The sequence below is a fragment of the Bombus vancouverensis genome, chromosome 4 (assembly GCF_051014615.1).
Source record: "Bombus vancouverensis nearcticus chromosome 4, iyBomVanc1_principal, whole genome shotgun sequence".
Lineage (NCBI taxonomy): Eukaryota > Metazoa > Arthropoda > Insecta > Hymenoptera > Apidae > Bombus > Bombus vancouverensis.
In genome coordinates, this window is record NC_134914.1 from 1,392,292 (window position 1) to 1,416,030 (window position 23,739).

General features: G+C 32.2%; 1 protein-coding gene across 1 annotated transcript in view; it reads right to left on the reverse strand.

Annotated features, from left to right (window-relative positions):
* Positions 1–1,317: 1,317 nt before the first annotated feature.
* The window catches only part of retm (real-time), a 50,881-nt gene continuing 28,459 nt past the window's right edge, over positions 1,318–23,739 (reverse strand). Inside the window, exons 9-16 of the mRNA XM_033342922.2 lie at positions 18,240–18,328; positions 17,973–18,110; positions 14,295–14,415; positions 13,005–13,129; positions 6,388–6,634; positions 4,558–4,664; positions 1,759–1,901; positions 1,318–1,684 (exon numbers count right to left, since the gene is read on the reverse strand). Of these exons, the coding sequence (XP_033198813.1) occupies positions 1,615–1,684; positions 1,759–1,901; positions 4,558–4,664; positions 6,388–6,634; positions 13,005–13,129; positions 14,295–14,415; positions 17,973–18,110; positions 18,240–18,328 (1,040 nt within the window). The 3' untranslated portion in view covers positions 1,318–1,614. The remainder of the gene's footprint in view (positions 1,685–1,758; positions 1,902–4,557; positions 4,665–6,387; positions 6,635–13,004; positions 13,130–14,294; positions 14,416–17,972; positions 18,111–18,239; positions 18,329–23,739) is intronic.

Here is a 23,739-nt window from a genome sequence, read left to right on the forward strand (position 1 = left end):
ATTCAGAAAGGAACAAAGTAAATTAAATTTGTTTATTTCAATAACAACATTCATTTTCAATTATTTCATGCGATAAGTATACCTTACTTTCTTATAATTTTATTACACATGAAAAGTAATATTAATCATTTTGTATTTAAAACATTAAGTGTAAGATATAAATATAATTAAACAGAAAGCTTTAACATATGCTTTTATTTACAATATACCACTCAATTTGTGTTTTAATTTCCAACAGTAGATTATTGCATATATAGGATTTTTTTTTATTTATTTATTTAAATTTTACAATTTGTCTAGTAGGACATTTGGTAAAATATTATAGCTTAGTGGTATAATAATATAACATGTGGGTGGCTACCCCCAGCAGGGTACCAGCATATATAGGATGAATGATTTAAACGAGATGTACCTTATGTATTTATCGTTATATGGTAGAACTTGTCATGACAAAGTTGCACTATGTAAAAGAGCAAACATAAGCGTATAAAAATCTTATTTTAAGTTATTTTTTTAAGAGATTTGCAGGTCATCACACTTTTAACAAAAATTTTATTCTTGTGGAGCATAAAAAAGCAAATTTAACAGTTCTAAGAAATATACTGTTACAATTATTTTGCTTTCGAGGGTCTACCTCCCATTACTTTTTCTTGTGGGTTATCGATGCTGCTCATTTTTTGGTGTTCTCCTAATCTCATATTTTTGGGAATATTAAATGTTTCTTGTATAGACTATTGCTGGCTATGTATGTTCTTTTAGGTGATCTTTAATCTGACGCTAATAGGAAGTCTCTTTTTGTTTAATCTATTTGGGACTCCATTTTAATTGACCATAAAAGTGATGTTATTTCTACGCATGCTTTCTACTTTGTACCCCTTCTAATATTGAATGTTTTATTTTAATGTTCTACGTTTTAATATTAATAATGTTTTTAATAGAAAAATATTCATTTATACTCTACAAAAGTTAAAAATTTAGTAGCAAGGATACAGTTTCAAAAGATGCACGTATGCAAGATTGCAACAGAAATACGAAAAAAACATGCAAAGAAGACAATAAGGAAACAATATACGTGAACATAGAAAACAGAATATTGATTTTAAAACATTGAACTTATAATTAACAATTTCCTATCAATAATGTTAAATCAGTTTTGACGTAGGATTTTCATTCAGGGAAAATAGTTTAGATATTGCATGAAAGTTGAGTGAGAAGAAAACGATAGGAAAATTAATAGATACATATACATATAAATAAGTTTCGTTGTTTAGCGGGAATTAAAGGAGTAAAATAAACACGAGGGAATATAAATTTCCATTATGTTAATTTCGAATTTAAACTTTTAATTATACTTTAAATTGTTTTACATATTTTATGAATTAAAATTTCGTGCACTCTACCAAGCGATTACAATATAGATAGTTATATACTTATTTAAAACATGATAACAGTGCTGTTATAAACTAAGATTCAAAAATTTAAATATTATAATGTTATTGTAATATCATATTGTAATATATTGTAAATTAATAAACTTATTCAAATAAAGCCACTATTTTCAATGTTTCATAATCCTAATCCTTGGTAAATACTCTATGACGTATTGTTTACACGTCATCTAGACAAAAATGAAGTTGCTTCTGATTTTGTACTTATAGCAGATTGCAAGCTCATCATAGATCCTCTAAAAATTAAATTATACAAGTATATTTATGTGTAACACAGATTATATGAAAATTAATTTGTAAAAAGAAATACCTGTAATGAACCGAAGATAATGTTTCATAAAAATACATAAGCTGGGCCTTATGACCACTAATAGATGGAAGAAACTCTCCTGGATCATCTTGATTATGCCATTGCAATATATACACACCAGCATTTTGCATTATATGAGAACCCTATATTCAAATAAATAATTATTATAAGCATAAAAAATAAAAAAATAATTACTAAAATATGTTAAAACATGTAATCATTGTATGATAAACAAATGACCCCACATAAATGAATTACTTAGCAGATATTTCCTTAATCTCGATACATTGAAATAAGAGTTGTGCTATTCTTTTACAGTCTTCTTGCCAAAAGGTATCCACGCTTTCTCTACCTCGCGGCTCTCTCTTCTAGAGACAATATTTCTGTCCTTTAACATCCTAAGTTTAACAATAAGCGATAAGCTCGCGACTATTTCGTGCTGCTGAGTCTCGCTCGCGTATGGATATAATTTGGTAATTTGACTGCTTTTTCTCATATTTATATGACATATAATATTTTATAATATCATGAAAGTACATATTTCTTACGTAATCTTAAAAGATAATGGAAAGAAGTAGGATATCTCATAGGAGAAATTCTTTCCAATTAAAAAGAAACGAAACTAGCAGAGCGTTGTATACGATTCCAAAAAGCATGATAATGGAAAATGAATTACATATTTAATTGTATTATAATTGTCGTTATGTTAATATCACCTCTTACTACGATTAACAGAAAAAAGATATACAATTTTTTTTATCACTTTTCTTAATTTTGCTGGTTACTTCACGGGTTAAAGCAACATAACGTCTTGCTATATTCCTAAACTCTCTCACGCCCAACAATTAAACCTTCAGTACCCGATAGCTACGTGATTTTATGAGCCATCATTAGGCATCTGCCACAATCTTATCCGCATCTTCCACGGTTTTTATTTTTTTCCTATCATAATTACATACAAGTAAAATAGAGCACATTTCATCGTGTATGTAAAAGCTGCTCGGTAACAGATGGTATAAAATTCTTGATTTATAAGTATTATAAATGTTGTGTGTGAAGTGTACGTTATTATGTGCATAATGTATGTTGTGTTTGTTGCCTTCATCTTCTTTAATTATGTGGTTAAATCCAATGATTTAAAGTTAAAGATCAAATGGAATTTTTTTATACTTTATTTTCATTTTAGTTTGGCTTGTGAAAAAACCATCTTTCTCTGAAAACCCTGTGTATAAATTGTATATTTGCGGAGAATTATACAGATGATCGCATATATAGGCCACGGAAAGATTCGGACACTGCACAATTTTAATTTCTAATTTGTATATTTATACTAAACGTATAAAGATCAACAAAATGTAATACATTATGTTACGCTATACTGTTATAGACAACAGTAGAAAAAAACTTTTGAGTTATTATTTATTGTTGTCTAAATATTAAAAGTAATACTAAAGAAGAGCGAAATTTGTGCCGCAAAAAGTTTCGGACGAAAAGTATACATTGAGGAATTTTGTAGTTTAATTCTTCATTAAATGTTACCAGTATCTGTATATACAATGTTTGTAAACAATGCTTCGTTCAAGTCCGAGCACTTTGGATTGCGAATATGTATTAGTTTTGTAACTAACTTCTTTAGAGTGAATCGCAAAAGCCGATATACAAATTTTAAAATACGACAATTAATAAGTTTAAACAAAATAGTGGTAACTATTTAAAAAAAAATTATTTCCCCTGTGCCAAAAAATGTACACCATGTCATCAACTAAATATTAACTTTCGCGAATAATCATTATTAGTTTTAGTTCTATGTGTATAATTCTATTATTTAGATTCATATGTATTAGAATCCGAAACTTTTTGTGATATAAAATATCACTCTTTTTCAGTGTTTCTTTTAGTATTTAGATAACAATAAATAATAACTCAAAAGCTTTTTTCTACTGTTATGCTACCATATATAGTGTAGTGTAACATAATGAAATACACTTTTGTTGGTTCTTGTACATTTACTGAAAATATAATAATATAGAGCTTATAATTTAAAATTGTACAATATCCGAATCTTTTTATGATCGACTGTATGTATAATGCGAAGTAATTTGTATTGTTCTAAAGATCTATGAAAGTTATTTGTTTCTATATAGAAATTGTTGCTCACTCATGCAAATTCTCAAAGAACAGAATGTTGGTAATGTTTTGTTTGAATATTAGCGGATCACAAGAATGTACTACTACATGACGGGAAAATTGCGACAATTGAGATCATTTAAACGTGTCTCTAATTTTCCTTTATTTTAAAAATCATAAAACAATGAGAAAATGAATGCAGAAGTATTTAAAGAGTGATATATACATTGGAAATTTTACTCCTAATATAAGAGATTAAAGTAAACTAAGGTGGAAATAAATCTTTTTATTTATATTAAATAGTGTATATACGTATTTAATAATAATATTAAAAAGCTCCAAGTATCATGAAAGCTCGAGAAATATACAGGGTGAGACACGTAAAGTGTGGCAGCGGAATATTGTGGAACATATTGATGACACAAAAAAATGTTGTTAAGAGAATCTGAAGTATTCTAGGTGTCATAGTCCTTTTCTTTTTTTGTTAATATATATTTTTTAACACACGTAAGTATAGCCCGCATTAAGATAATTTAATGACTATAGTCATTTAAGGTCAATCAACTTGATTCCATCAAATCAGAAAATATAGAATATATGTGTGAATATATTTGTAAACGTACTCTATACATTATATTCTTAAAAACATCAATATACTCTTTGTTTACTTACTTGAATGCTTTCACCATCATGACAAACAATGCTCGGTTCGACCTTAATGAAATGTCCTTTGATTTCTTTCATCTCTAATAATTCTGCATCTTCAGCTGTAACAGATTCTGAAAAATTTACATCGATTATTTATACAATTATTCCGAATACAATATATTTATGAAATACGTATTTCTTAATACTTTCGCAATAGAATGTGAAATTATTTTTGTCCCTGAATTGTATCAAAATCATATATTTTTTGTTGAACTGTGAAAAGCCTGCACCCCACCTCAATTTTTGGAATATTTTTGATCACATTATTGTGAAGTATGAATAACGGCAAAATATTATAAGAAAAATTTGTTTCTTTTCGTGCATTTCTTGGTATATACAATTCTACATTATACCATAATGTTGCCAACCGAGAATTTATTTGGTTCGAATTATATATAGGGTGGTTGGTTAATGGTGGTACAAGCGGAAAGGGGGTGATTCTACGCGAAAAAAGTCGAAGATATAGAATAAAAATTTTTTTTTAATTTTTTTTTTTTAATTTTTCCATCGAGACAGCGATCTACAGTGAGATCCGTTATAACGAGACGTGATAAAGTGCACGCGTACCGAGCGAAAATTCAAAGTCGATTTTCTCGAAAACAAAACCTCAAACGAAAAATGTTTATTCTATATTTTCGACTTCTTTTTTCGCGTAGAATCACCCCCTTTCTGCTTGTACCACCAGTTACCAACCACTCTGTATATCTATGTATATTTTCCTTTTTAAAATCAACATTTCAATTGTTACACATACCTAATAAACAATTTTCATTAAAGTTACTATTAACTTTTCTTAATTTTCTTCTTTCGTTCTACATTTTAAGATGTTTTTCACCTTTTTTCGATGTCAAGGATACAATTGCCCCTTCTTATTATTTTTCGATTATTTATACGTCACAATGACAATTTTTTAAACTCAAAATTAGAATCATCCCCAATGCAATACACAAAAAACAATTTTGAACATCTATCAATTTTTATTCATTTTTGATTAATATCTTAATGTTCTGGTTACTCCGTGGCTAATCGACAGGTTAACGTCAATGTTAAGATTAAGTTCTTTTTCGTACTCTAATTTAAAGGGTCTGATGTGTTCTAATAACACTCTCTCTCTCTTCCCTTTTGCCTTTCCGTCTGATTTTGTGATGTTGACATAACAACTATGTATATGTATAGATATAATAAAAAGGATACAAATTTAGCTTTTATCTAATAATAATTCATATGTGCTTTATGTATTGCATCATTCAATAAAGTTCAGTATCATGCAGCAATAGTACAGTTATAGTAATAGTAACTGAATTATGATATGAGTACTTCATGTATTTGAAAATGTGAAATTTTCTTTGAAGGATAACCAAAAGGTGTTATATTTCTATCTATTTTACATTTTTCTATCTCATATTGCATAACATCAATAGTGTTTATAACTTTGAGGTCATTGAAAATATAAATAACTGCAACGTATGTTTATGTGCAATGTTTGTTACAGGAAAGAGATTTCTCTTCATTAATTAAATAATTATAATTTTATAAAATACAAAGTTGCGCTCTTTTGTTATAATTTGGATAATGGATTACATATTACCTAAACTAATATAATAGAAAAGAGTAGATGTTGTGCAATAGAAATATCGGTTAGACCACTGTTTGAAAGTATTTAGATGCTAATACATTATACAATAAGTACTTTAATAATAGCTTGAGAAGCAGTTGCTGTAAAGGGTCAAAATCAAATCTTTCTAATTTGTAATTAATCTGTAATTTTATTCATATACATATACGTATACATACCCAATGAAAGATCTTTGTCATCGTTATAAGCTTGGTAAAGTACGGTGAATATTATATTATGACGCATCACATCAAAATCCCATGTTAAAACTGCTCCTGGATCATTAGAACGGATTATTACACGATGAATTTGTCCACGGCTTAAACTAATGCAATGATATAGATTATGCTCTTCTTGAGACGATGTAGGTTCCAATTCCATTTTATATAGATGTTTCGGTACAATTCCTCCTTCAGTAATGTAGGCCTAACATTAATAAAAAGATATATGTTAAATGTACATCTTAAGAACAGCATAATAAAGTGAATAATGCATATTAACAGGACTGAATCACAGCTAATGCGGCACAAAAATGTGTACGTTAAATTTTCAGATTTGCAATAATGCACATGTATGTGGGCGCATTTGTGCGTGTGTGTCGAATATTATTAAATATATGGTTTTAACAGATAGTATACGTAATTAATGATTAGAGATGTATAATAGTCTAGAATAATAAAAAAAAAAGATATGAAAATAGTAAAAAAGATATTTAACATTTTGTATGTCGATTTAATTGCACTCAAATTAACTTAGGAAAATTAAATTTGCATATATTTAATAAAACAATAAAATGTTTTACAACAAAATCAAAGGATCTCATTCATTTTTGGCTAAGAAATGATGGATCTTGGAACTACCGAACCTTGCGCGAAAAAGTTGTACCGCAGTTTGTGTGGATCATTTTCTTCAGGTGAGATCTCTACTTTCTCACCTTTAAATTCAATTTGAAGACGTTCTTATACTCGAAAGTAGGACGGTAAAGCGGAGATCATTTTTTCCCGAAAATTGTATGCATTCAAATAACTCTACAGAATTTAATAAACCCGTTTTGCGATTCGTTTTATAATAAATTTGAAGGTAGGAGCGTTCTTTGTAAAATGATCCCTTAAAAGTTATACGATTGTTTCCTACCTTCTTATTGCATTTTGAATAAAAACTCTGCTACTAAAATTAAAATAATCCAAAATTCAATAAGAGAAGATCAAACGTTCAGATTTCTATTTTGTGATCTATTAAACATAATACATATGTTTAAAGTTTAGACGATTTCTCATAGACCTTGTTTCTATACATACATCGATGTGCGTTTCATTGCTATAAAGGAAAATATCAAACAAAAGGAGAGCGAAAAGAAGTTCCTGTAAATATTGTTCCTGCAAACATATGTAGTATCGTGGAGAGATTGTCTAAGAAAGGCCCGACGAAATATGTACAACGTTGCGAAAAAGCCTAAGTGCCGACAGGTCGAAAAAGTCAGGAAACTTCAACTGGGCCAAGTGGCCCATCAATGTATCCTCGTTCCTTCAGGCAAATAGTTACTCGAAAGAAGGCGTACGACCATGAGCGCGGACGCTTATCGAACACGTACGTGGTGGGGGTTATGAAAAGACAACAAAGGGATGTTTGAGGGAGAAAGACGATTAACCGTCAGTTGTTAATTGAGAGTCTAGTTGCGAGGAGTTAGTTGCGAGTCGTGAGTTGAGTTGAGAGAGTTGCGAGTTGTTATGGGTTGTTAATTGTTAGTTGTGAGTTGTGAATTATCAATTTAGTTGTCATAGCTATATCACATTACTGTATTAAGTTTAACTCACTGCAAATAAATCCATTTATCAATAAATTTATTATATAGAATAGAAATCTGGAAATCCTAATTTCTAATAATTCTGATAATGATTCTATACATATGTAAGATAAATATAGTGATGATAAAATCACACCATATAGCGGGACCAGCATATAATGTATCAATATCTATACATATATATGTCGGGTTTATATTAGAATTAGGGTTAGGGGCGTAAAGCGAATCTTCGTTTGGATTACACGTCGTCGTTATGCAATAGAGAAGACATTGGCTAGTGCAAATACGATTACCATAGAACCGGACAAGTAACCGTGGTTATTAGATACTCGAGAGACTAATGACAATGATCCTAGGTTCAATAACGAATCCGCGGACAACGGGACGGTAGTCATACGCACTCGCAAAAAATCTAAGTCGGATTCTGTGTTAATATTCGCTGACCGTAAGGAGTTAATCCTTTTTTGTCGATGAGACCGCAAGAGAGAGAGTGACTTTCCGTCCCGGTGATACCCCAGAGGAAAACTATGACGGGGTGTGTCTAAGGACACGAGATCATCGGATTCGTCGGGGACATCCTACGTTCGGAAAGTAAGGGAAATTGACGTTGCTGCTAATTGGCCAATCTCCATATCGGTAGTTAGAAAAGGATGCTAGCTGCCCTTGAGGGAGGGTTGCTAGTGGGAGACGTCGTTCGTGGAAAATAGGTCTCTCCTGTTTCCTGTAACTGGGACAAAGACTGTGTATCTGTTGAGGGATTTTAGGTAACTAGATATTAGTGTTTGTGACGGTCCTCGGGCTAGCCGATCACGTACTGTGGAGACGCGTCGACATCTGGCAAACATCCTGCCCGGAGAATAGGATCTGCTTGTGGCGAGCTACGGGACAGAAACCGTTGGAATGTTTACTGCCATGTGCCGCTACAAATCTTTCTTTTAAGGAGAGCTATAGGATTACTCAATGCCTTTGTTAGATGGAGAGTTCGTCCCGTTGACCGCGGCTACGTTCGGCGACTAATTGTCGCCTTGAGCCCAAGCTCATTGTCACAAGTCTCAAACAAATACAATTGGTTAGAATGACGGCAAATCGTTTAGTTACAACTGTAGATTTTAATTACAACGTTTTTATGGATTTTCCCGAGGTTTCAGAGGGAAGGCACCGGTGTCCTCTTATCTCCGACATATATAAAAGGAGTGAAAATTAAATTTTTAACTTATAGTGAAAAAGTATATGTAAACAATAAATTACTGGATTTAGAAAAATGTTTTAAATGTAAAAGTTTTAAAACAGTATTGCTTGAAATGTATGCAGTATGCACAATGATAATGTAGGTATCAAAACTTTTAAACAGTATATTTACTATGAAATATTAAGATGCGCGTGATAAAATATTAAAAAGTGATGAAGTCACTGTCCAAAAAGAATTTACGTAGTGAAAGTATTATTCGAAAAGAACTAGAAAGTTAACAGCATAATTAAATCTTATAAGTGATGAGTCACGAAATCTCAATTTCATCCATACACAATAACATAATAGATAATGTATTACTAAAATTAAATATCATTAAAATGTACAGCATTATTTTTTTTCATAGCGAACCTGACAATTGGAATAGCTGGTACGTGTCTTCCAGGAAAATATAAAATAACGCTCGAGATGTTCATCAACAAGCTTTATAATACGACCATAAAGAATGGCTATTTTTGAAAGAAAATATTAAAATATTAATTGCAATAATGGTTTGTTTTCTAACATTATCTTTAGTATTTTCAATTCTTTTTATACCTAATAGTCAGATGTAAATTGAAAACCTATCATCCGAAACGTAAATTAAAAATGACGCAATAGAACTTATAGCCAAGGTTTCGATCTTGGAAGAAATTACGCGACGTTATCGAGAAATTTTAGACACCTCGCGTTTATTCAGGTACAGCTCTCATTCCATCTAAAAAAGGCGTATCAGAAGTTCATGTAGGGATGCTTAGGACATTAAAGATGCCATTGATCAGCAAATTAACATTTTTCGATAGGAATTAATCAACGTGCATTCTCGAAAAACCATAATAACCTGGGATATTTCGAATTCATACGATCAGATTCGATGAAACTAATTCAAACATTCAGCAGGCGAGATTCAATTTCATTTTTAAATAGTTCACTCCTACATTTATTTATAAACAAAGCTATGATTATAAATTAAAACGGGTGTATTTATTTATTTATTTTGTTGAAGTAAAAATTGTTTAGTTTTCCTGGTTTTCGAAGCCGTTAACACTAACTGCCACGCCGAAATCACATGTTTCGCTCAAGACGCCACGGGAGTATTTTTATTATTCAAAGCATATAATGGCAAAATAATAATAAATTGATGATGTAAGACAACATTCTTCCCCAATGGACCGTTTATCTTATTGGTGGTCACGGTGACCACCGTGACGTCTTGGTAACAGTTGATAGCGACATATTATAACAAGGCTTCGTTTATTTCAACAAACCAGTCGCATTCGTTATTTCGTCGTAAGCAAAACGTCCAGAGTATATTGTTGAAACGTGTAGAAGATATTAATAAACGGTATTTGCTCGTTCTATATATAATAGTAAAGTATATTCACACTTCTAACTTCAATTATATGATTATAAAGCAGCATTTACGATTATTTTCTAAGGTGTGTTTATAATAATATTCGTAGATTACCCCTCAAAAATATGGATGCAAATACAGTGCACTGTTAGATGCAAGATTTGTTTTCATTTTCTTTTTTTTTTATTAATATTCTAATAAAAATGTTTAATCGTTCAATGGGGCACTTTTTATTTCAAAGTATCTTCTATTTATCGGTTATATTCAAAATACCCTAACTGTCAATTTTCATTCAATTTTTACAATCGTAAGAAGTTCAAGTGCTCCGGTCACCAATGACCACCGTGGCGTCACAGGAGAGACCGTGGCCGGTAATATATGATCAACGTGGCAGTCAAAGTGTTAAGAGTTGTTTAGTACTAAATCAATTTGAAGGGTCTCAGACTTATAGCCCTTTTTTGGAATATGCCTTGTACAGATGGTGCAGCGAGGTATAGACAGGTCAGTTTCGGAATTATACAAATACCCATAGGCCCACGGGGCCGTGTTGTAATGCAATGCTGCCAGCGTGCGAATCTGGATTGTCTTACACTGTACTTATATTTTTATATTTGTACTTACACTTATACCGAAATATATTTCTGTTACACATTCATCCACGCGCTCCTCTAACAGATTTTATCAGTATAATTATCAGTTTACCAGTCAAGATAACAAGTCATCCCTTATCAGTTACCCCAAGTAAAATCATGACTGAATAACTACTAACAGACATTCATTATAAGCTTATGAGGCAGTTAAAAAATTGATGGAGATGGATATAATGTAACATAATGTTAGCTATACGTAAGTATATATATATATAAGTATATGTACTTGTTAAAATGCTTCAAAAGAATAAGTAATCATATGAAAAGAATGTTCTATCAGTAACTAAATCAATTTGAAACTAAAAGAAATATATGTATAGAATATTCGAAAATGATTTTTTATGAACATTATAGCGTTATTCTACACATCTGAATCGGCGAAGATCTATAAAAAGTAGCCGCAAAATTGACCTTCACCTTGAAATTCAAGGTCAGACCTTTTTTTATTGCATCGTATTCTATTCGTCATGAAGATGAAAAGTCTCAAAGGAATCATGGGTCGCAACTCAATCGTTCTTTTGGAAAGAAATGCCCAGTAAAGCTCCATTAGTTTCGGAACTCACTTATTTTGTAATGTGCTTACATCTTCCAGTCATACAGAAAAAATAGCATCCGTTGTCACGCATAGATACTTCAGATCCATCACTATATACTTCATATCTTCGTTTCTTTCTTGTTAAAAAGAAGAAGACGGCTGTCTACGTCAGAATGTGTAACCGTTTTTTTTTTTATTTAATTTGTACCTTACAATTTGTCCAGCTGGACATTTGGTAAATTTTTCTAACCGAGTGTAATCGTGGGTTTAGATTCCTAACCTAAATTTAAGTGTAGATTTTCGAAACTCGAGTGGCGGTTGTATATACATATAGGAAGAAATTATTTAGAATGTTGACCTTGATAACATTGCAAGGCCATCGAAATCGATAACATGTATCATATTCTGTATATTTTTTTATCCTTTTTTATTTTATTAAACTTTATTTCGATACAAAATGAGGTCAGTATTTCTCAGGTATCTCCTTCAAAATCTCATCTTGCATATGTATATATTATACATACACTGTATTTCATAAAAAGATGTGCGTAACGCGACTGCAGTCACGAACAATTTTCTAGTCTCGAACAATTGGACAATAACTATTTGATAATTAAATACCTAGATGTTTTATGTAACTTCACGAACAGCCCCTAAGCAAGCCCCGATTATAAGAACACACATATATATTTTGATTAATTGCTGTTATAGTCTAATAAAATTTGGCTCTTCTATTTCTTATATCTTTGATCTCTCATAACACTAGACTAATAACTATTAGAAGGTGCTACATATAAGTACAAAACAATAATAAAACATAAAAGCACCAAATATCACTACGATTTTTAACAAATAAGACAAAGATATAAAAATCCTTACGTTATTAGCAGTTGCGTCGAAAATATAAAATCTTCGAGGTACCATACCATAAACCTCGCATACATTGTCCTAGTAGTTAAAATATATTATTGCTAAGTAACTTGAAACTAAGAAGTATTAAAGACGTTGGAAGTATTACTTCTTGCATGTGTTTTCATATATCTTACATAATGAAAACACGAAGATAATATTATATAAAAACATATATTTACGTGGTATATGCAATATTTTATGGTGTTAATTGTCGGTTACAAAGAAGATATTTTTTATTCGCGGTAAAAATACATTTTACATAAATATAAGATAGTAAATTAAACATTAATAAATTATATATAATTATTCTTACCTCAGATGATCCTCCGAGGAAATCTGGGATAAATTCAGGATCGATATAGTCACTTAGGCTACCAGGACCTTGTTCTTGATAATTGGTGCCACAGTAAAATATGAATTTTTTTCTTGTATTTTCATCTGCGCAAAAGATTTAAACAAATTAATACATTTTTATGTGAAAATAAATATTCATATATGTCGAGTCACGATCCGAGTCCGTGCTCGAGTCGCTATCACGGTGAGGGCTTGGGATAGGTAATGATTCTTCACTGAAGCTATCCATCTTCATACAGCACGGAAGTGACTTTTATTGACACAAATAAAGAGGTTACAAAGTTGACGCAAACCCACGGTGGTCACACACTCGCGACACTAGTGACAATGGTCTCAGGTTCGATAACTAATCCACGGTCAACGGGATGATAGATATACTTGCTCACACAAGCTGACTCAAACGTGTAATACTCACAGGTCGTAAGGCGCTACCCTCTTCGTCGATGAGATCACAAGAAAGAATGAATTTTCGTCCCAATGATGTCACCGAGGAAAACTATGATGGGGTGTATCTAAGGACACGAAATCATCGAATTCGTCGGGTATAACCCTCGTTCCGAAAGTAAGGGAAATTGACGTCGCTGTCAAGTGGTCAATTTGGGACAAAGACTGCCTGTCCGTTTGAAAAATCTTAATTACCAAAAAAAACCCAGGTTTCATAGCGGGTCCTCGGGCTAACTGAACTTGTGTTGTGTAAGTGTCTCAACATCTGGTATTCATTGTCCGAAGGAACCGTTGGAATGTTTTACTGTCAGGTATCTCTATGGGTATTTCCTTTAATGAGGGTCATAATATCACTCCACCTACACCTTTGTTAGACGAAACGCCCGTCCCGTTGACCGCGGCTACGTTGGGCGACAGACTGTCGCCTCGAGCCAAAGCTCACTGTCACTAATCTCGAACAATTACAATCGGATTGAATAACTACGATTGTTTAATTACAGCTATAGTAGACTCTAGATTACAATGTTAGGGGATTATTCTGAAGTTCCAAAGGGGAGGCTCCGGTGTTCTTTCATCTCCGACATATATTTTCAACAATAGTGATGGAGAGAGATGGGATTTTGCTAACGATAACTTTGTGGAATGTTCTACATAACGTTAACGCAGCGATTTGATACGAGATTAGAAATGCAAATGCTGATATTGTGGTATGAAGTGTTTTAGAATTAGTGATGTTTCCGGGCAATATATAACAGTACTGTCGATCATAATAAATGATCTTAAGAAACAATTAAGAAATACTTACTTATAAATGTACTTATCAATGTCCATAAAATAGGGAAGCATCTAGGCGCTCGCATAATTAAAACTCTCCCCATAGTTTCTGGGTAATTTATTTCAACGATTTCAATAATACGTAATAGAGCCTGTAACAAAAATGTATTGTAAATAGTTTACCCTTGTAGTAAGTAATACTAAAATAATATTCAATAAGGAAATGTTTATTTAACTGAAATTACAATATGTGTGTGACATTATGATTTATATATTAAAACATTTTTCTTCTGACAGAGTCTTCTGGCAGATTTCATGCCACATATCATAAAAAATTTAAGACGTGTTTTTGCAAGCTAAAATGAGACGAAACTGAAAATAAGTTATGTTTGGGACTCTATTTATTAATTATCGAAAATATCAACGAAGTTCGACAAATTTGTCTACATGAATAAATGCTTAAGCGACAGAAAATACACAACTACGACCGAACGTAAAGATTAAATGTACATATATTAAATTCGTATATACGCTTTCTACAACGCCATTCCATAAGTAATGTTGTTTCTTATCTTTAAATAAGCATTCATATGATTAAATGATGTGTTTATATAATTTCCTTTATATCTTTGAAAAATTCTGCATTGTTGAATGTAGAGTTTGAAATATTCAAATTAGTACCTTTTACTTATCCAGTTAACTGCGTTTGACGTGTGTATACGTCAATCCAAAACTTTATTTCGGTGCGGTTGACGATACTCGCCATATGAAATAAGAAGTTACCATTTACTATAGAGACTCAAAATGTTAGTAAAAAGTAATGTAAATGACGTTTAGTGGTATGTTTCCTTTATACTTTCGGAAAAGCTATTATGTATTTTATAAAAAAAAGTTAGATTATTTGATTATTCTCTTTGGCGCGTATATTGATAAATTGTTCTGCGTTTTATACCAACTTATATAACTTATACCAGCTTATATAGTTTATAACACCATCAAAAGTAAATCCACTACGAAGATATGCCGTCTGCTCAAAAAATGGAATCCATAAGGAATTACATTACTGGTGTTCGACTTTACTTTAAAGTGCCACTTTGTGTGGTACCTTGCAATGTTTATTTAAAAAATACCACACTGAAATCAACTAAATTTTTAAAAATTTTCTTATTTATGAATTGTATTACTTTCTATCAATTTTGAAGATTTTAATAATAATATCTTTTTAAACAATGAATTGTAAATTTTTTATCGAATAAAAATGTAATCCTTGTTCGTTTTGCTTTACTTCTTTCGTAAAATTTATAATAAGTGCATTTGCCCTGCGTTTGACGTGTATACACCGTATAAATCTCGCAGTTAACAGGTTAACACGTTCGTCACCCAACGTGATTCGGCTAAGTTTCCTGCGGGGCCCAAATCCGTCCGCCGGTACGCAGAACGTAAATAGAGCGACAATCGGGAATTCATTGTTTATCGCGTTCGATTCATTGTAAAGAAAAGATTACTTAGTTGTGAAATGGAGAAAGCGATAAGCTTTCCAGCTCGAGTATTCCGAGGGATCTCATGGCAGACATCTCAGATCTTTCATTTAGTGAGAAGCATACTTATGAGACATACATCAGTGATTTTTTCATCCTCAAAATATTCAGTAAACAGCGTGAAAATATATTTGAAATTGAGGAGAGTAGTGATGACGAAGTCTACAACTATTGTTCGAAGTGCCCAAAATCACCCCAAATATGTTTGAAATGTTTTAACAAATACCATGCGATATAGTATAATGCAATATTTTATCCAGAATATAAATAAATACAAAGTATAGTATAATGTGTTTTTAATATTTTTATGTTGTATATTCTATATATAATATTCTATATTTAATTAACTCGAACAAGAAGAGTGTCACCCATACTTTGGTGACGGGGCCCCCACGGAAGTATACCCGTCACATAGATATGGGTGACGTGGCGACGAACGTGTTAAAAGAAGATTGAACACTAAATTTTAACAAAAATACACACAATAACGAAGCAAGAACATCTGATCTAAATAGAACCTCATCCACTTATGAAAAAATACCAAAATAGATAACCAATATAGTAATTATTATAGTAGCACTATATGTTAATATTTAAAGCAAATCGGAAGCTTAAATTGAAATTTAAAAGATGTGCATCTATCAACGACGATTTATATCCGACGAGTATACATTTATACTAAACATTACGTGATCTACATATAAAGTATTATAATTGATTAAATTGCATATTATTAGTGACGAAAAATAGATTGTATATAGAAAGTGTAAACTATGATGATTATTATATTGAAAGTCTGTACTGTGTCTAAGATCAGAACTTCACTGTCCAAACATTTCATGATGCATGTGATGAGGTATATATAATAGAATTGCTGCAATAAATACAATTTCCGTCTTTTTATGATACTACTATGATTGTACTTCCACCACCTATTTGTCGGCGTCTTAGAAATTTTTCTATCGTCCGTAAATAATGATAATAATACTTCCACTTTTTTTAAATTAACCATTTTTTCATTGAGAAAAATAACATTCCTCCACCTTTTAAACCATTTTAAATGCTTTTTGGCAAATTCTAACCTCTGTTTCCTATGGACATTTATTAATTGAAGAAATAAATAGTATAAAGGATATTGACTTGATCAACTAACAAAATTTCAAATTCCAATAAGATAATGGTCACACTACGCAGTCGGTGAAAAAGTATTTTTTTTGAGAAAAAAATCGAAATTTTATGATGGCCAGCAAGATCACGTGATCTAAATATAATAAAGAATTGTTGGGGTGAGCTCCCTGCAAAAATAGTTTATGAAAAAAGAAAAATAAGACAAAAGAGAAAGAAAACTCTATTTAAATCGCAATAAAAAAAAACGACAGCAGTTGTAAAAAATAAAGGAATACGAAATATTAACATAACATTTTCTTTAATAAATGTGAGTAAATATTTATTTTTCTGCAGCGTGGGCTATCATATTGTCCGAAAAAATTCTTGCAATATTTCTAATTTTGCAAGAAAAGATATTTATTTTCTCTTCAGAACTATATAGTGGTACATTAAAAACTAGTTCTTAAGTTAATGAAATATACTTTTGTATCTTTGTTATTCAATAAAGTTTTCCTAATTTATGCCATGAGCTATCTTTTTATCCAAAAGTGTATTAGAAGTATATGTACTTTACTTTAATACAGCTTCGTAGATATACAGATATAAGTAGCAAAAAATTACATTCCACTATGATAATGTTAATTGTGTTCTGGGAATTCCACGATTTATAATCCATGTAAATTATACTTACTACTATAGTATAGTATATTAATTATATTACTAGTGGTCCTTAGAATCAGTATTAAATGATTTTTTCTTATATTTAAAGTACTAGAAAATGTTGGCTTATGAATTAAAAAATTACATAAGAAATAAATAAATATTATAAGAAACAATACATTGATGATCATTAAAAATAAATATAAGTACTAATATTTTGCACTTAAGTTATATATGGTGTAATTTTAATATTATTTATGGGATGATTAATATAAGAAACACATTTATTGATTTTGTATGTATTCAAATAAGATATATGTATATGTATGTGTATGAGTAGCATACATGTACTTATTAAACTGTTGTTTGAAAAAATATTAAAGTATATTAAATAGATTTTATACCTTTATACCAGGTCTCCATAAGTGACGCATATTTAGACCTTCAAGATCTATTAATAAACACCACTGCGAAACTGGATGGCCAGAAACAGCAGTTGCTTCTTCCATAAGAACCAGTCCTTCTTCGCAAATATGTAGTACCTACAATGGCAATATTAATTATGAATATTGTGGAAACCTATAAAATATATAAATAATATAAACTGTTATTTTTACATGATGTGTACTGTATAATGCTGCGTATAATGTTATTATACAAATGAAACTTACCAGCAACAGCAAGTCATCTTCCCCGATAGATTTCAATAATCCCTTTACATCCATTTGTCCCATTCTTAAAATATATAAAGGTTGACCATCTACAAATTAATAAAGATATCGTTATTTAAATTTACACTTATAAGACCTTTCTTGTAAAATGCATATGAAGAAATATATATTGAATTGAAAATTAACTTTATAAACACTAATGAAGACAGAAAGAATTCGTCTATTTACAATATTAATCTATTATAAAATAATTAAGACCATAGTATATGTACTTCATTTCTTCTATTTTTATTGAACATGCTTATGAATATGCAAAAGATAGTTTCGAGAAAAAAGTAAAGAAAATGAAAAAATGTTTGACTGAAAATTCTTCAAAACCTTGTGTTATGAAATTCAAAACGTACTGTTCTTAAAGATTAGAAATAATTATTATAGATATGGCATTTCTGTTACACACGCATTTTCTTGTCGTTATACGTATAGTTCACTATCATCGCTACCATCACTATATTCTCATTTCGCATTCTTATGTATCATTTTCATATTCTCATTGTACAAAATATCGTTCTTGGAACTTTTCCCTTACATTTGTAATAATTGTCAAATGCAAAATCTTCAATTTCAAATAAGTTGTTTTCGGTAAAACTATTCGGAAAAACTACCTCATATCCGGTTTTCAAATATGTTACAGAAATCAAATTTTTAAGTAACTAAACGAATACTCGCAAAAAAATGTCGATATCACTACAATGAATTCTGTCTAAATTTAATTGTGCATCTGTGGTAGCGTACACGTCAGTATTGTTTCCTGGCTGGCTTAATCTATAATATATGAGGTTAACTCCCATTTTTTAAATCTCGAACTTTTTGTTGTTGATACTAGTTATTCTACGTTTGTCCTACATCGTTCCAAAGAAATAATTATTTATCTCGAAAGGTTCTAGAAATAAGCCCCCCAAAAAATTAATTTTTGTCCCTTTTTAAACGTCGTAAAAATTATTCTGGATTGTCCTAATTGTTCCAAACATCGTTTCAAAGTAATATTTCAATATTATATTTAGTTTAGGAAATAACTTGAAAAATCTGTATCTATAAAACAATGGACATTTTTCTTCATTTTAATAGCAATATTATGAAGTAAAGGTTTCTTCTTTTGTTACACGAATCCAGGTTGTTCTAGTGGCGTAACTATAGCACACTGATTCATCGAAACGAATGAAAGAAAAGTCTGACTTGAACAGGACGGCCATGATGCATAATATAAATAAATATAAATAATATAAATAACGCAAGAGTCAAACAATCAACGAGCGGTAAAGATGTACTAGATAGTGGAAAGGATGATAAAACCACACTAGTAGATGACGAGGAGTCAATAATTATAAAAGTAGGTGAGCTGAGACGTCTAACCCAGATACTGATGGATGCAGTGGAAAGTATTGGTAGCCTAAAAAAAAAGAAAAAAACGAATACATCTGATGTAAAAAAAGGACTCGGAGATAGGTAAAATTGAAAGGACGATAGACGGGTATGCTACATCACTGATTGAATGGACAAACAAGCCAAGGAGAAGAAAGACAACGAGTCGTAGGACGGACAAGAGAGTAATCTCCGAAAGCAGAACTACAATGACAGACATCGTCACGCTATACAGATGAAACTTCGAAGATGGTAAATAGTATTAGAAAGGTAAAAGAGAGAATAGAAGGAGAGATAACTAGCAGAAGAAATAGACCGAAAGCAATTGTTGTAAAAGTAGAGGAAACTGTTCAGTGAATCGAAACATACAAAATTTTAATGACAGGCAGGGAGGCACCGAGGGAGTCTAAGTGTACTTAAAAAAGCCAAGCGGGGGATATTTTAACTGAATTAAAATACAGAATATCAGCGGCAAAGGTGATAAAGGAAGGATGACTGAAGAAAGACTTCAGCTGATACTACTACAGGACAGAATCCTTAGAGATGAAAAATATAGATCCGCTGTTAACCAAGGAGGAATTAATAAAGGAACTCAGTAATAAGTTTAATTACGAAAATTAAGGAAGAAAGCTGGGTCGATATAAAAATGATCAGAACAACGCAATGGGGGACGTAGCAAGCGATTGCAGTAATACCATCCTCATGTACGCTGGATGACGATAAAACAATAAAAATTAGAACAGGATTAACAATCGCTACAACAAGGATAATACCCAAAATTAAAAAATGTTACAGATATCATATGATTGGACATACGACTAACCAATGTAGGGCTGTAAGTCAGGGAATGTGGTAGCAGTGACCATAATATTTCGAATTGCAAAAATGAACCAGGTTGTGCTATGTGCAATGAGACAGGGATAGTCAATATAAAACACGTGACAGGTTCACTGGCATTTCCTACATACAGACATACGATCAAACAGGTTAGTGATATAAGGCAAAATCAAAATTACGTTACGGGTTCATTAGCGGGTCAAGACTAAAATCTTCCAAATAAACCTAAATCGCTGCCAACTGGCACAAGATTTGATGTACCAGTATGCCTAAAGTGGATGTGGTGTTCATCTCGGAATCATACCAACAAGAGGCATACTGATACAACGATGACAAAGGGGATGCTTCCCTATAGATCACATTATTCGAAGGAAAATATCCGGATGATAGCACCCTGGATATAAAAAAGGGACTCGTGGGAATTAGAGTGGGGATTAGCAGTTCAATGTTTACCTTAATGAACTGAACTCCACGATTAAAACATCTAAGAGAAGCCATCGTACGATGATGATCGCAGGGGACTTTAATGCCAAGTCTACCGCATGGGGTAGCATTAAAACGGATCGTAGGAGAACATATCATTGGATATGCTAAATAAAAACGGGATTGTACCCATTGGAATAAATAAAAGGTACACATTTTACAAGAATGAAAGAACTAGCTCTCTGGATATAATCAGTACCAATGAAGGACTGGCAAAGAAACACAAGGGAAATAAAATACTTAACACGTTGTCAACTCGGACTATACTTATGCTTTACATGATCTTGAAACTATTAAGACGAGACGTAATGTCGATAATTTTAAATACTCAACGAAGGAAATGGATACAGATAAATTTATTTTAAAATTTGACTTCAATTATCAGAACTTATTTATTCATAATTCAAACGACAAAGAGGCACATGCAGAATGTTTCCTTACTGTAGAAACGACATGTGCCTCCGAGTTAAAAAAAGTTTATCCTCCTATAAGAAAAAATGTAGAAACTATTGGTGGTGTGAAGACCCAAAGATACTTAGGCGGGAGGTGTTTAAACTTTAAAGTTCAGAGAGCTGAAAATAAGAATTGATTGAGGAATTTAGAATTTAAAGAAAAGAGCTTAGTAAGAAGATTCGCGAAAATAAAAAAAAAAGGATGGGAGGAATTTTGCGTCACGTTGGATGGGGACCCATGGCGGAGGCCTTATCGGACTATTATATCCAAGATAGCCTAAAAAGTTCCAACAGACGGCTTCCACGTAAACAAGGTCTAAAAAAAAAAAAAAAAAATATAATATAGTTGTTCTAGTGGCGTAGGTAATTGTTCAAAACAGGCAAGCCTGGAACAATTTCCGTTCCTGAAAAAATTGACAAATATCGTCAACGAATGGCGTCGATAATAAAGTTATCCTTTATATTTATGTTTCGGTTTCCAAATTTGTATTCTGGTTAGTTCTAGAGGTGTAAATACGTGTTCCAAAGAAGGATCCTTTACTGTATAAAATTACTGTTAAAATGAAGAGAAATGTCCATTGTTTTATGGGTACAGCTTTCCCAAATTATTTCCTAAATTATTACATGTTCGATTTTCAAAAAAAGGGGACTGATCAAAAATTCACTTTTTTGGGGTTATCACCTTTTGAGATAAATCATTTCCTTGGAACGACGTAGAACAAGAGTAGAACAACTTGGAAATAAATGATAAATTATCCAATAAATTTCACGAACCAATAGTCTCATTTCTAAAATCAGTGCTCTTACCAACATCGTTTCGTATCAGATTTTATCCGAACGTTACCGAACGAAATTTGAACTCACTCCCTGTCGTTACAAGTTCGGTGATAGAATAAATATCGTATACTAGAATAAACATTGGATTCGACATTCTGCGAAATTTGTTGGAACTCTGAAATGAATAATATCGCGCTATTCGTGGTTTACAATTTAAATTGTGACATCGAACCGAAGATAAAATTACAAACGGAGGCAAGATTCACATTCTACAACTTTTGAAACCCGCACATAGATCCAGCAGCAGTTATCAGCCCAGAACAGAGATAAAAGCTACACAGTGAGTTCCGACGTTCGAACGTTTAATCAGAACAGCGATCGCAGTATATTCTTTTTTTTCTTTTTTGTTTTTTTAATTAAGATTAATTAAAATCTTTTTAATTAAGATTAACTAAAATCTTTTAATTAATAACCCGCTGGAGGCGTCCCGTGATCGGCCTTGCGGCAAAACCACATTGCCTCGGACTTCTCAAGGGACACCCTCAGTCCCAATCCCTTGATCTCGGTGACCACGCAGGCCACCGCCAGCTCCGCCAGGCGGACGGTTCTACCCCATACCGTGCCCCAGACCAGCACCAACGTGTCGTCGGCGTAGCACGCCAGTGCCGATTTCGAAGGCATCGGCGTCCGAAGCACTGCGTCGTACGCGATGTTCCATAGCAACGGACCCAACACCGAACCCTGCGGGACCCCGCGGTGTACAGCCCTCCCGGTCACACAATCATTCGATCTACGTAACACACAACCAACAACTCTTACCATTCTTTGCGGGGGAGACGAAGAACACGAAGGATATAATCTTACAACAAACCGGAATACTATATCTACAAGGACTATATAAAAGTTACATTAATTTCCATACAGTAGAACCAAAAAGGTATGACAGATAAAGACATGACGTACTATATCTCTACAATTAATATTACGGACAGTGATTGTTGCATCGCTTCGCCTCACGTGCATCGGTTGGATCCGAAATTCCTACAGCCAATAAAATTATGAAACATAGATCTAACCGACTTAAATACGCAAACAAAAATCTAGATGAGTTCAATTATCTCGATTATTATTGTGGCGGATCGGTATCAATAGGATGCCGACAGGTCGAGGCATCAACGCGGCGCAACACCTCCCGGGCGATCCGCTGGTACCAACTGCCAACACTAGAGGGCTACGACGACAACGAGTCTGTCTAACTCGCTAGCGGTCGAATATACGAGCGATTGATACAAATACCGCACTGAACAAGATGCAAACAGTTCCCATACTATTGAACTTCAAACAACTGATTTCAAGGTAATCGAACGATACATCGTCTCCCCGAGAATGCGACTAGGTCACATTGGTATTAGGGTACTTCGTCGAAGACAGCCCTTGGACCTTAAGGGGGTGTCCTGAATTACAACGTTCTAAAACAGCGTCTTTTTGTGATTTTTTTTACAATGCAAAGAAAGAAATAAAGTTATTGAATT